Consider the following 12973-nt stretch of genomic DNA (forward strand, 5'->3'; position numbering starts at 1 on the left):
CAAATGCTTCTACACCTCCTTTGCCCCTGAAGTGGGTTTAGCTGCTGGAATACCAGCCCTCTGATATATGTCATCCCCAGTGCACAGGGTATCATGTTGTCCTAATGGATAGAAGAGCACAGGCTTGCATGTTGCCTCTATACCCATAAGGAAGGCAGGACCTTTGGCAGAGCTGTGGCCCTTGTGGGGGTCTGTCATACTGTGCAAGGAGCGAAAGGAGTTATAATAGTCCCCATGGATTCTGAAGCTTAGGGCCTTCACAGGGGTGGTCCCAGGGACTGAGGCCAATGGGGGCAGCTGTCCAAAGATGAAGCTGCAGCCACAGAATATGGCCAAGGATCCACTGGTGGGACTTGAACCCAGGATCTTGGGGGTGTGGGATAGGGAAAAGGCAGATGATCTAGGTACCTAGTGGTCCCACTGCCACATTCTCTGCTAGGATACGACTTGAACGCAGATCCAATGGAGGTCTCGGCTTCCACAGGTAACACTCGAACCCCCACCGCAGGGGAAGCGTTGTCCCTGAGAGTCCCTCCTTCCAGCCGCAGCAGAAACTTCAGAAAGGAGAGAGGGGGCTTTTGTGGACATGCGCAGCGCAGCGTTCTGAGCCGCGTTGAGCGTCGGTTTTTCTGAGCATGCGTAGTGTCTCCACCTCTTCGGGAACAAATAGGGGGAGGCAGAATTCAGCGCACGCGTAACTTCTCATAGAAAAGCGTCCGACGCTGCTGAACTACGCATGCGTAATGCCTTCGGTCGGACCGTCCACCGCATGCGCACCTTCCGGGAGGCTGTTTACGCATGCGCTGGGTCAACGGATCGGAGCCGAGCGGTGGGATCGTTGCTTAGTTTCCCCCGCTCGGCCAACTAGCGAGATTATCCTTCCCCTCCCCCGCCCAGCAGCGGCGCGCGGAGCCCCCCCCCGATGGCGGAGGAAGGGAAAGGGGGGTACAGCGGTGAGGGGGCTGGGTGACGCGGGCGGGCGGGAGGGGCTGTGGCTGAGGCCTTTGGGAGCTCTTGGGGGGGCGGAGCCTTGGGGTCGGGTGGGGAGAGAGTTTGAGGGCGGGGCTTGTGGAGGTCGCTGGGGGTGTGGCGCCTTTGGGGTCCGGAGGGGAGAAGGTTGGAGGTTGGGGCTTGTGAAGGGGCCTCTGAGGGGGCGGGGCCTTTGGGGTCTGGAGGGGAGAGGGTTGGAGGGCGGGGCTTTGGGGGTGGGTTCTGGGGGGCCTGTGCCAGTCTCGGGGGTGGGCCTGCGGAGGGGATGCTGGCTGGGGGCTGTCTCTGTTGTGATCTAGCTCGGGCTTCTCTATCTCCTGGGGAGTCCCTGCTCCTATCTCCCACCCCAGCATGGGGGGAGGGCAGAGTGATGAGGGGCTCTGGGGGGGATGGGTGCAGTGGAAACGCTGGCGGGGGAGCGCTGGGAGCCCTGCGGAATGGACTGGGAAAGGGGTGGCGGCGACGGGGCCTGATGCATTTTCTTATCTCTACCGATGCAGACCCAAGGGCTCAGGAGGGTTAGGGGTTTAGCATAAGCAGTTTCCCATGTCTCAAGCTTTCAAAGAGGGAAGTCCCTGGATGGTGTCTGATGCTCCTCCTGCTCCTTTGCACAGAACATGATGACCGTGTGGGCGGTGCAGGTGGCGGTGGGGGCTTCGCTGGGAGGAGGAGGAAAGGTCGGGGTCCGTTCCGAGGCAAGATGTACAGTGAGGGGAACCACCGCTCGTGGAACCGGGGTGTAGCAGGTCCCAGCCCTTCTGGTCAGCTGGAGGAGGGCGACGGAGATGTTCCCATGAGCGACGCCCATGACAGTCTTCGAACCAGATAGTGAGTGAGAGGTGCTGTTGGGCATTGTGTGTGATGGAATGGCTCAGGGTGGCGGGATGCCTTCTAGGGGATGCCTGTTTCAGTCAGGCTCCAAGGTGAGGGGACTGGTTGGCTCAGGGAGGCAGGGAATGGGATCTGTGGCCTTTCCCCTCCACCAACTCTACTCCAGCTCTTGATTTGGGGATCAGGGGAAAGCTGCACTGTTCCTGTGCTGGTGATAAATAGGGTCTCCGTGTCTGGAGGCTGCTGCAGAGATTTTATTGTAATGCAGTGATGGACCACAGGGTTCAATCAGGTCTTTCTGGCTTCCTTGAGCTTTCAAGATACACACACACACACACACGTCTTTAATGCTAAGCGCTTGTGTCCCTCCGCTTTCCAGCACTCCCTATGGGTCACGGCTGAACAGGCGAGGCGATGACTGGCACAACCGGGGCCGGGGAGGTGCCACCAACATCCATGTCACAGTGAAACGAGACCTCACCCCCCAGGACCGGAGTGGCAGTGCCAGCCGCAGCAGCTGTCGGAGGAGGTGGTACAAGGTCACAGTGAGTGCCGGAGGGTGAGGGAGGGAACAGGAAATTTGGCCAAGCCCCTACCCCACAGCCCTGGCACATCCTGGTAAACCAGGGCACATCCCTTGCAGATCACCTTGCCGTTCTGCCCTTCTGACTCAGTTTGTGAAGGGGGCATAATGTCCAGCCTGGCTGCCAAGTGTCTGACCAGCAGGCAGCTCCCTGGGCAGGGGGGGAGGACTTGTTGTTCATTGGTTGATGCTCCTGGTTCCTAGGAGTAGGGCTGCTCCCTGAGACCTCCCTAGCTCCCAGACCCATAGTTTGCTGCCGGCGTAGTGACATGCTACTTACAAGTGCCTTTTTTTCCTAGATTCCCTATGGAAAGAAGTATGACAAGTCATGGCTTCTGAGCTCCCTCCAGAACTTGTCTAGTGTCCCTTTTACTCCAGTGGAGGTGAGAGCTGCACTGGGGTGTCATGCAGGCTGTGAGCAGGGTGACAGTGTCAGGACTCCTGGGTTCTATCCCTGTTTCTTGGAAAGGGAGGGCAGTCTGAGAGTCAGGACTCTTGGTTTCAATTCCTAATTCTGGGAGGGAACTAGAGTCTAGTGGTTGCAGCAGCGGGGGCACTAGTAGTCAGGCCAGACTTCTGGGTGCTCTTCCTGGTTCTGGTACAGACTTGCTATGCAGGCTTGGGTGAGTCAGTCCTCCTCCCTGTGCCTCAGCTTCCCCAGTGGAGCTGCGGGGATGGGAATGCCTGTAGGCAGGCATAGCTCAGCCAGGTTCTTCCTGACAGGGCGGGGATACCAGGGCTCCCTGACTTGCTTGGCTTCTCCCCTCAGTTCCACTACGACCAAAGCCGGGCCTACTTCTATATTGAGGATATGGCAACAGCCAATGCGCTCAAGCAGCTGTCCCGCAAGATCACAGATCGAGACAATTACAAGGTATGATTCCCCCTCCCCTGGGCCATTCTGTGTTTAGCACCTGGCTGGAAAGACCCCCCTGGTGAAGGAGGGATGTAATGCCTACAGCTGGCCTTGTGCCTTCCGTTCTCTGGGGGTGCCCCTTGGGTCTGGCCAGGTCTCTGCTCTTCTGGCAGGATTAGCATGGGAACATGTCCTGTGTCCAGTCCTCACATAGCCTGACAGACACCTCTCTGCACTGCATGGGCCTCCTCTGTGACACCCCCCAGTACCCTGACATGGCCTTCCTGCCCGGTGTTGGCTCTTGCCCCTCTGTGACCCAGCTTGCCTCTGTTCCAGGTGGTGCTAATTGTCAACCACTCATCTCCACCCCAGTCTGTCCAGAAGGAGCTGAAGCCGGAGGAAATTGAGCAGCTGAAGGTGAGTGGTGTAGGGTAGCTCTGTTGTGCCCCCACTGGGCTCTGCAGGGGAGACCCATGGGGAGGTTCTTCAAGCCTGCACCAGTTCTGGGGAGCTCTCTAGGAAATGGGTCACTATTTCCTGATTGGGGGGCTCCTTTTGCATATTGGGGTGGGGTGTAGGGGAGAGGAGCTTGTCACACTGCAGTGGGCCTGGGCAAAACTACCCCAGGACTCCATCCCATGGCATCTAGGGGAGCCAAGCAAGGGACCTGCCTGCCTGCCCCAGGCCCTGCACTGCTGGGTTTTGCAGACCAATCCCCATCTGACCCATGGTTTCTGTGCTTTCAGCTCACCATGAGTAAGAGATATGACGGGTCCCAGCAGGCCCTGGACCTGAAGAGCCTTCGCACGGACCCAGGTGCGTGTTCTCCTGGCAGGTGTGGGGCGGCTGGTATCGAGGAAGGGGTGTTGGTGTGGGGTGCTCAGCTTGTGCGTCTCTTCCAGACCTGGTGGCACAGAACATTGATGTGGTGCTGAACCGGCGGAACTGCATGCAGGCCGTGCTGCAGATCATTGAAGAGAACATCCCGGAGGTGAGGAGTGGGGGGGTCGTCCTGGAACCTCGGTCTGAGCGCTCAGCGCCGTGCCACCCCGCTGGGGATGGGTAGTTCTGTCTTGGATTCTCCTCTGACCCTCTGTCCACTTTGCAGCTGCTCTCACTGAATCTCACCAGCAACAAGCTGTACCAGCTGGATGACCTGGCGGAGCTGGCCCAGAAAGCCACCAATCTCAAGATCCTCAATCTGACCCGCAATGAGGTACGTGCTGCCACCATCCCCGGTCCGGCCACCCCTCCGCAGCCTTGCACTCATGCTCTGCCCCTCTGCTTTTTTTCCCTGCCACAGCTGAAGTCTGAGTGCGAGCTGGACAAGGTGAAGGGGCTCAAGCTGGAGGAGTTGTGGTTGGATGGAAACCCTCTGTGCAACAATTTCCGGGACCAGTCCAGCTATGTCAGGTCAGTGACAGCCTCTGGGGCCTGTGGATCGCCTGGCCCCAATCACTTGGCCTCTCCTGCCCAGTGCAGGGCAACGCAGCGGAACAAAGATGCCAGCTCCTTGCTGGGAGCTGGATTTCAGCCCCTCTTGCAGTCGCCCCCCTGATGGTGTCTCTCTCCCCGCATCCCTCTCTGGTTGTGCTGAGGCTCTGGGCCTCCACTGGGGCGCATAGGACCTGAATGCTGCACGGCTGATGATGTGGTTTCTATTTCAGCCAGTTCGGAGACCTGTTCCCTTTCCCCACAATGCACTCTACTCCCCTAAAGTAACAGCTAGATTCTGCCTCTACGCTGCTTTCCTCTCCCCCTCTCTCCCCATTCCTCCTCCCTCAGCCTGGGCACTGGGACTCCAGGATGCACAGCCTCTTCTAGTATCCCTGTTCCCACACTGGCCATGGGAGAGCCACTGTCGCCGCCTGGTCTCCCCAGTCGCACACAGGAGGGGCTTGTTGTCTCTGCCCCTGATGGATGTTTAGGGGGCTGCTCCCCCATATCGCTCTGCACCAAACACTCCCGGAGCTGTTGTTATTGCCAGTCCCTGCGCCCCCTGTTTGGCCCTCAACGATGGCTGGCTAGCCAGAGACGGGTAAGATTCCTCACGGAAGGAACAACCTAAGACAGGCACAGCCGTGCAGTGGCCAAACCAGACCGCCCGGCGGTCAGCGCAGAGGGGTCCTTCCTGGTGTAAGGGCCTGGCACATGCTACGTTGTTCTCTCGTGCTCTCGGTGAGCAGCTGCACACAAGCCCATCAGCGGCCCCAGGTCCTGCCATGGCAGCAGGCGTGGCTAGGACTGGCTCTGAGCAGGAGCAGGAGGCCCGGGCTTTCCATTGACCAGAATGCTGTGTTCTCCTGGAGTGAGTCTCCCTCAAACCTCTGCAGCACCAATGCGTCTGGGGTAGGTGTGAGGAGCCAGGCAGGGGAGGAAGAGGCTCTGCTCCTGGGCTCCCAGATCCCTCTTTCCTCCTGTTCTGTCCTCCTTTCCTCTGTGCCATTGCATCCCTCTCCTCTGTCATCCCTGCCCTACGTGCCATGGCGTGGACATTAATTAGATCTGGGCCTTGATGCAGGAAGCTTCCCCCAGCTGTAAGTTGGTTGCAATGATGGCGGCTCCATGATCAGTGGGAATCCATGTCCTCTCCCCCTGCCATCCTGCCCTTGTCTTCCCCTCCCCACCCCCACTCTCTCTCCTCACTGGAGAATAGCTGCATAGGTGAGTAAGAGCCAGGTAAGTGTGGAGCCCTTCAGTCATGCGGCACCAGCCCCATAGTGTTCCTGGGCCTGTAAATTGGCCAAGGCTCCAAGATCTGGAGGGCAGTTGTAGTAAAGACCTGGTCTCTTGCCCCAAGATTCTTCACTAAGGCAGGGGGGTTATCTGCTCTGTCCCTGCCACCCAGCCCCTCGGCGCTGGGTCCCTGCCCTGCTAGGGTGAGATGGGGGTGCTGCATTGGGGAAGCGGGAGTGTGGTGGGCACAGGGGCATCCCTGTTCTGTGGCCTGCAGAGTCAGTGCCAAGGGCATGGGGGGTGGGCCCAGAGTGGTGGGGTCAGGGAGGGAAGGAGGCCCCATAGGGGTCAGGCTGGGCCCTGGCTGGCCCCACTGATTCATGTCCCATTTTTGACAGCTCCATCCGACTGCGGTTCCCGAAGCTTCTGCGCCTGGTGAGTGATTTGCACTAACCTGGGGCTGTCCTGTTCAGGAGCCACTGCCGGGGCACTCCCTGCTCACTGCTCTACCTTTGCCTCTCTGCAGGACGGCCACGAACTCCCCCCTCCTATTGTCTTTGATGTGGAAACGCCCACCACCCTCCCCCCCTGCAAGGTAAAGGGGCCAGGAAGTGGGGGACTTTGATTTAGGACATGAATCACTCTGCCAGCAGGATGGGCCTTGGTGCTGGACCGGGGAAGGCACTGTTGGGGTGTGGAGAGGGGATGGACTGAGCCAGGGCACTAACCACTCTGCCAGCAGGGCAAGTCCTGGGGAAGGGCTCCGAGCCAGGGCACTAATTGGCACATTCTCTGACCTACAGGGCAGCTACTTTGGCTCGGATGACCTGAAGGTGCTGGTGCTTCGCTTCCTGCAGCAGTAAGTACCTTGACGTGGGATGAGTCATTTAGGGAGCTAGAATGGAGGGGGGTGGATGGGGAGGGGGCATATGGGTCATGTTGTTCCAGCGTCACAGGCAGCGGGCACAGGGCATTGAGGTGTGGGGAGAGCTCTGGGGCAGGGATAGTGAAACCACTGTCCTAGCAGCACAGCTGCCCTTTGCTAACATGCTCTCTCCCTGGCAGGTATTACTCTGTATATGATTCTGGTGACAGGCAGGGGCTGCTGGATGCCTACCACGATGGGGCCTGCTGTTCCCTCAGCATCCCTTTCCTCTCCCAGAACCCCTCCAGGTACGTCCACCAGGGGTTAGTCACTGCCCTCCCAAGGGACCGTAGGGCTGAGAACTCGGACGCCTGAGTTCTATCCCTGGCACAGGAGGGCTGTGAGGTCTATGGGGGTGAGGGGCTGGGAGTCAGGAGTTTTGGGTACTGTCACCAGCTCTTGGAGTTGAGTGGTGTCTTCTGGCTGGAGCAGGGGGGCTGGGTTCTATTTCTGGCTCGACCCTCAACTCACACTGTCCCCTCAGGCAACTCCCTTCCCCTCTCTGTTAAATGGGGCTCACCTCTCCCCTGTCCAGTAGGGTGAGACTACCTCTGCTCTCATTTGCGAGGCACAGGGAGAAGCTAAGAGCAAGGTAAGGGAGGAAGGTTTCCATTGCATTTTCCTGTGGGGTTGATGGGGCAGGAGCTCCAGGGTACTGTCCCCCAGCTACTCACCGGGCATCTCTTCTCAACAGGAGCATCCTGAGTGAATACTTCAAGGGCAGCAGAAATGTGAAGAAACTCAAGGACCCTAGTAAGTGCCATGAGGCTGCATCAATCGCATTCGAAACAGCACTCCCCTCTTGGAGTGGTCGGCTCAGGCTCTGCAGACTCAGGCAGCATCACTGTGTCAGTGACACTTGAGGCAGCTCTTGCCCCTGTTGGAAGGATCAGCTCCGGCTGTTCAGGCTCTGGCAGTGTTTTTGCATTGGTTACGGTCAGGGTAGTTTTCTCTCCCTCTCTTCCTCACCCCCCCCCACCCCCAAATAAAAAAAAGGGACCAGCTCAGACTCTCTGCAGACACAGGTCTGGGTTTCTGTGCAGGGCAGACTTGAGATTGTGATGCTGTGACTGGGTTGTCATGCTGGGTGGGGTCTCACCTCCCGCTCCTCCCTCCAGGCCTGCGCTTCAAATTGCTCAAGCATACGAGGCTGAATGTGGTGGCCTTCCTCAACGAGCTCCCCAAGACCCAGCATGATGTTAACTCCTTTGTGGTGGATGTTTGTGCTCAGACGGTGAGTGCCCCCATCCCAGGAGCTGGGTGGGCTGTGCTGTGACGGGTTGAGGGGAGGGGGAAAATGCCCCCACCTTGGGGGCACGGCAGGCTGTGCTGTGAGGTGGGAGGGATGGGGGAAAATGCCCCCACTTTGGGGCCAGGGTGGGCTGTGCTGTGATGTGGGGTGGGGGCAGTGTGAGGAACAAAGGGGGAGTGGTCAGGCAATGGGAGGCAGAAGCTATTAGGCCATTGAGGAGGCAGCATAGGCAGGTCCCCTGGGCCATGGGCATGGTGAGGGGGTGGCAGTTCAGTGACCCCCCACTCTCATATTGCAGAATACCCTGCTGTGCTTTGCTGTCCATGGGGTCTTCAAGGAAGGTGAGTGTCCAGAAGTCCCCCTACCCTCCATTTCCAAGCACCTCCCTGCACCTCTCCTTGCTAAGACCCCTCACCCTCTGGCAGACCCCTTTCCCCATACCCCCCTCACTGGGCTCTGTTCTCTGTGTTTGCAGTGGATGGCAAGTCCCGGGATATGGTGAGAGGCTTCACCCGCATGTTCATTGCTGTGCCAGCTGGCATCACAGGGTAAGTGGGGGAAGCAGGGGGCGGGGCAGCAGTATCTCCTTGGCTCTAGGGGAGGGAAGGGATGAGGATCCCCCCCCAGTGCCTCACTCTGCCCACCCCCCAGGCTGTGCATCGTGAATGACCAGCTGTTTGTGCGCAAAGCGAACACGGAGGAGATCCGCAAGGCCTTCGTGATGCCAGCACCCACGCCCTCGTCCAGCCCCGTGCCCACGCTGTCGGCCGAGCAGCAGGAAATGCTACAGGCCTTCGCCATGCAGTCTGGCATGAACGTTGAGTGGTCCCAAAAGTAAGTAGGCCCTGGGGGAGGTTCGGGGGGAGAGTTGGTGCTGCCCCATGGCCTATCACTTGCTCACTGACAGTATCCTTCTGCCCTAGGTGCCTCCAGGACAACGACTGGGACTACAGCCAGGCAGCCCAGGTTTTCACCCAGCTCAAGGTGAGCCAGTGCCTGGGCCTGACTCTATCTCAGGGGACTGGGATCTCTCAGAATCCTGCACCAGAGAGGGGGAGGGGAGAAGCCAGGGGCATGTTCATTCCCCGCCAGAGATTGAGGGTAGGATGGGGCCAGGAGCCACCTTGGATGCCTCGACCCCTCTCTATCCCCACAAGGATCTTCTTTCCTGGGGCTGCCTTCCTCACGGGGCCTGGCTCCTTCATTCTCTGCTTCAGGGCACCTCATAGGGACAGGAAAGGATAGTCTTGTGGAGAAGGCACTGCACTAGGAGTCAGGACTCCTATGTTGACACTATCCCTGGCTCTGGGAAGGGAGTGATGTCCAATAGATGGTGGGGGGAGGCTTGGAGCCAGGATGCAGAAGTTCTACGCAGCCTCTACCTGGGCAATGGGGACGTTGCAATGCCCAGAGTCCCTGTGACTGGTTCCTGTTCTCTTTCAGACGGAGGGGAAGATCCCAGACGTGGCATTTCTCAAGTGAGCAGTGGCCCTGCAGTTCCCCCACCACTGATGTTTTATTTTCCATGACAGTTTTTGTAAATAAATGAAAGTTTAAAATAACAAAGGTGGGGGCTTGTTGCTGGGTGCAACCAGGGGGCCTAGACTCTGAAGCAGGAGCCCCTGCAGCAGGCCAATGGAGCTGGGCGTGATACAGACAGTCCTGGCCAGGCTGCCCTGCCTCCAGCCCCAGCCATTTCCAGCAGCAGTGGAAGCAAGATTGAGAAGCAAGTGTTGCTGGGGCATCCAGAAGCTTCAAGGACAGAGCCAGCATCCTTCCCCTCAGGCTTTTGGCCTGGAGAAGGAAAATGACTTTTTTTTTGGTATGTTTTTAAAATAAGCAGTCGTATGAGTGGCTTCAATGAGCTGGGCTAGGTGTACCACTCACAGCCCCTGCCCTTTCCTAGCAGATGAGCTAAGTTTCCCTCAGACTTCAACCCTGTGGTGTTCATATCCCCCACGGGGCTGTGCCTCCCCTCCCCCCAAAGAGACTTGCATTCCTCTCTGGGGAAAGGCAGCCCCAAGGGCCCTGGAGCTGTCTCCCTGAGAACATGCCTCAGCCATGCTGAGATTGAGAGGGACAGAGCACCTGCCGGGTCCTGGCTGGCCTTTGCTACCTGCCTGCTCTCTATTGCAGCAGCTGCAGTGCGGGTAAATAGAGTACAACACAGGAAGATGACAGGCTTCCCTTTGCGTGCTGAGGGGAGTGTGGGGTTGTGTGGGATCTGGAACGGTGGGTGTTCTCAGCAAAGGAGTAATGGGACTGTCATTGGCTACACTCTCCCTTATTCCCTACCCTGGAGCTAGGGGCAGAGGGTGGGGCTGCAAGATTCCTATGTGCCTGGGCAGCACTGGAGTAGCAGGCACTAGGGGTTTCCCTGCACCCATGGGGGAAGACCCTGGCTTCACCCTTCCTGCTTGTGCATCTGTGTGTTGTGGAATCACCCCCCAAGTCTTCAGGCTGAAGCAGAATGTTGCAGGCCAGAGCTGGGCACCATTGCCCTCTGTTTCTCTGTGGCTGTATGTGCTGGGACCTGCGTGTTCAATAAAGTGGTGTTTGTTAGAATCTCGGCTGCAGGCTCTGTTAGATGCATCCCCTCATGTTCCCCAGTCCCCACCTCCAGGGCCTCTCCCTATTGCCCCCCCCCCCTCCCAATCCCAGTACCCTCCCTTCCAGGTCATCTCCCCAGCCCAGTCTCCTCTCCCTGCCCTTGACATTCCACTCCAATCCCTGTCCTCCCCTCTCCACTATGCCCCCTCCTTCCAGGTCCTCTCCACATTCCTCCTGAATCCCAGTCCCCACCCCTCTCCATGTTGCCCCTGAATCCCAGTACCATCCCTTCCAGGTCATCTCCCTAGCCTCCCCTCCCCCTCCATCCCTATTGCTTCCTCAGGCCCCCTCAACATTCATCCCAGTCTCCCCCCCCGCCCCTTCTAAGCCCTCTCCACATTCCAGCGTGGCGGGGTGGCTTCCCCCCAAGCACAGCGATCCCCCGGGGTCAGGAGGCGCTGTTGGGTAAGGGGGAGGGGGGCAGGGCTCAGAGGAAGGAGCCTCCTGCCCCTACACAGAAGCTCCGGGTTCCTACGTGGGAGGAGCCGTGATGACTACAAGTCCCAGACGCCCCCGCGCTCCAGCGGCGAGATGGCGGGGGCCGGGCAGCTGGGGCTGTGGGGACTGCGCTGCTGCACGTGGAGGGTGTGGGGCCCCTGGGCCCGGCTCAGCGGTGCACGGGGCTTGGCGGGCCCGGCGCGCGGGACGTCCCCCCTGGACACGCACGTGCCCCGGGACCTGCTGCTGTTCCGGCACGAGCGGGCCCGCTTCTTCCGCCTGCTCGGGCTGTTCTGCGCGGGGCAGTTCGCGTTCTGGGCGTACCTGGCGCATTTCGCCTTCAGCGAGCTGCGGCCCGCGGGGCGGCCCGCGGCCCGCGCCCGGCCCGCGCCCACCCTGCCCGGCGGGGCCTCGGTCAACCCCGCCTCCAACAAGTGGCGCTACGGATTCACCGTGTCCTGCCTGACCGTAGGTGAGAGCTGGGGGCGGGCCCCGGGGAGAGAGGGACACCCCCCCCCCCACGAGGCGGAGCAGGCCCCAGGGAGAGAGGAGTGTGGGGGGCAGGGGATTCCCTCCCTCTGTGGCAGCACCCAGGGAAAAGGGGAGCACAGGCACAGCACTCGGGCAGGGGGAACTGGTGATTCCAGTCCTTGCATCCTGGGGGAGGGATAAGCCTTAGGGAAGCATGAACTGAAGGCACCGGTAAGGGGGTTCCCCTCTCCCCACAAAGGAGAGAGCCCACCCTAGGGGTGGTGGTCGGTGACAGGGAGCTGTGTCTGGGAGCTGCCTGGATCTGAGTCCAGTTCATTGCCCTGGGGAAGAGGGATCTGGGACCAGAGCCTGGTTCTGCTCCCCAGCTGGGCCTGGGCCACCTGGAGCAGCTGAGTGGAATCAGGCTTCTGAAACTCAGAGCCAAATCCTGCTGCTGGGAGATGGGGAGACTGCGCTCCCCACACTGCTGATGTCCCTCAGTTCTAATCTGCAGCCCCCTGGTATCACAGCCTTGGGCTCCCACTCAGTTTTGCCAGTGCCTCCCAACCCACAGCCCCAGCTAAACTAGTCTGGGTATCGTGGATGGCATCTGGGGATTTCATTTTCTCTCTTTCTCCCCACCCCAGGTTCACTGATCGTGGCTGCCGGCTTTGTGTATTCACGCCGCTCGGTGTGGCAGGTCGTGCTGCGCCAGGGGGGACGGGATGTGACCCTCAGCACCTACTATCCCTTCGGGCTGAGCTCATCTTTCACCGTGCCCCTGCGCCAGGTCTCCTGCATGGCTCATCGTTCTGAGGTGCCTGCCATGATTCCCCTCAAGGTTAAGGGTCGGCCCTTTTACTTCCTTCTGGACAAGCAGGGCCAGGTCTACAACCCACAGCTTTTCGACCTCACAGTGGGGGCTTACAGGAAACTGTGATGGGGGGAATGAGGGTGCTTCCCACTGCTGGAGGATCCTGTGGGGTGGCCACTGGACAGTTAAAGAAGAGTCCCCAGATTGGGGGCAATGGACAGATTCACACCGCACCAACCTCCTGCCTTTCCCTGAGGACAGCAGGGCCCAGCCCCATTGAAGGGGGCACTACGTCCTGGAGGGATGGGGCTCTAATTGTGAGCTTTTGAAATAAATGTGAAACTGTGGAGCAGCTGCTGTGAACGCTCTGTCAGCCATGTGTATCTGAGGCTGGCAGGGTTGGGAGGTGTTGTTCATATGCAGCGCAGCTGATCAAGGAGCAATGGACTAGGGATACTAAGATGGATGGGATCAGTGGGGAAGGGGAGGCACGCACTGTGGTGGGCCTGGGGCTCAGAGTCGGGGAT

General features: G+C 59.3%; 2 protein-coding genes across 3 annotated transcripts; both read left to right on the plus strand.

Annotated features, from left to right (window-relative positions):
- The first annotated feature begins 720 nt into the window (after window positions 1-720).
- On the plus strand, window positions 721-10678 carry NXF1 (nuclear RNA export factor 1). Of its 2 annotated transcripts, none has more exons than XM_039547027.1 (21): window positions 721-953; window positions 1605-1818; window positions 2201-2366; window positions 2704-2787; window positions 3174-3278; window positions 3597-3677; window positions 4007-4076; window positions 4163-4251; window positions 4369-4476; window positions 4564-4673; window positions 6335-6371; window positions 6463-6531; window positions 6740-6795; window positions 7002-7109; window positions 7556-7614; window positions 7980-8095; window positions 8412-8454; window positions 8589-8642; window positions 8836-8947; window positions 9037-9097; window positions 9557-10678. In XM_039547027.1, exons 1-21 carry the CDS (start codon window positions 923-925, stop codon window positions 9593-9595), a joined length of 1812 nt encoding a protein of 603 aa, XP_039402961.1. In that variant the 5' UTR covers window positions 721-922; the 3' UTR covers window positions 9596-10678. The 2 variants fall into 2 exon arrangements, with proteins under 2 accessions (XP_039402961.1, XP_039402960.1); XM_039547026.1 differs by having other exon boundaries at window positions 723-953; window positions 8589-8661; window positions 8765-8947.
- A 350-nt stretch (window positions 10679-11028) lies between these two features.
- TMEM223 (transmembrane protein 223) lies at window positions 11029-12798 on the plus strand. The gene is made up of 2 exons (XM_039547032.1): window positions 11029-11633; window positions 12280-12798. The coding sequence occupies exons 1-2, from the start codon at window positions 11255-11257 to the stop codon at window positions 12570-12572; spliced, it is 672 nt and encodes a 223-aa protein (XP_039402966.1). The 5' UTR covers window positions 11029-11254; the 3' UTR covers window positions 12573-12798.
- The last annotated feature ends 175 nt before the right edge of the window (window positions 12799-12973 follow it).

This window comes from Mauremys reevesii, linkage group 7 (genome assembly GCF_016161935.1).
Source record: "Mauremys reevesii isolate NIE-2019 linkage group 7, ASM1616193v1, whole genome shotgun sequence".
In the NCBI taxonomy this organism is placed as follows: Eukaryota; Metazoa; Chordata; order Testudines; family Geoemydidae; genus Mauremys; species Mauremys reevesii.

Coding starts and splice junctions, on each gene's coding strand:
- NXF1 (XM_039547026.1), top strand. CDS start 923: ATGGCGGAGGAAGGGAAAGGGGGGTACAGCG. Junction 6,372..6,462: donor TCCCGAAGCTTCTGCGCCTG/GTGAGTGATTTG, acceptor GCCTCTCTGCAG/GACGGCCACGAACTCCCCCC. Junction 7,110..7,555: donor CTCTCCCAGAACCCCTCCAG/GTACGTCCACCA, acceptor TCTTCTCAACAG/GAGCATCCTGAGTGAATACT.
- TMEM223 (XM_039547032.1), top strand. CDS start 11,255: ATGGCGGGGGCCGGGCAGCTGGGGCTGTGGGGACTGCGCTGCTGCACG. Junction 11,634..12,279: donor CGTGTCCTGCCTGACCGTAG/GTGAGAGCTGGG, acceptor TCCCCACCCCAG/GTTCACTGATCGTGGCTGCC.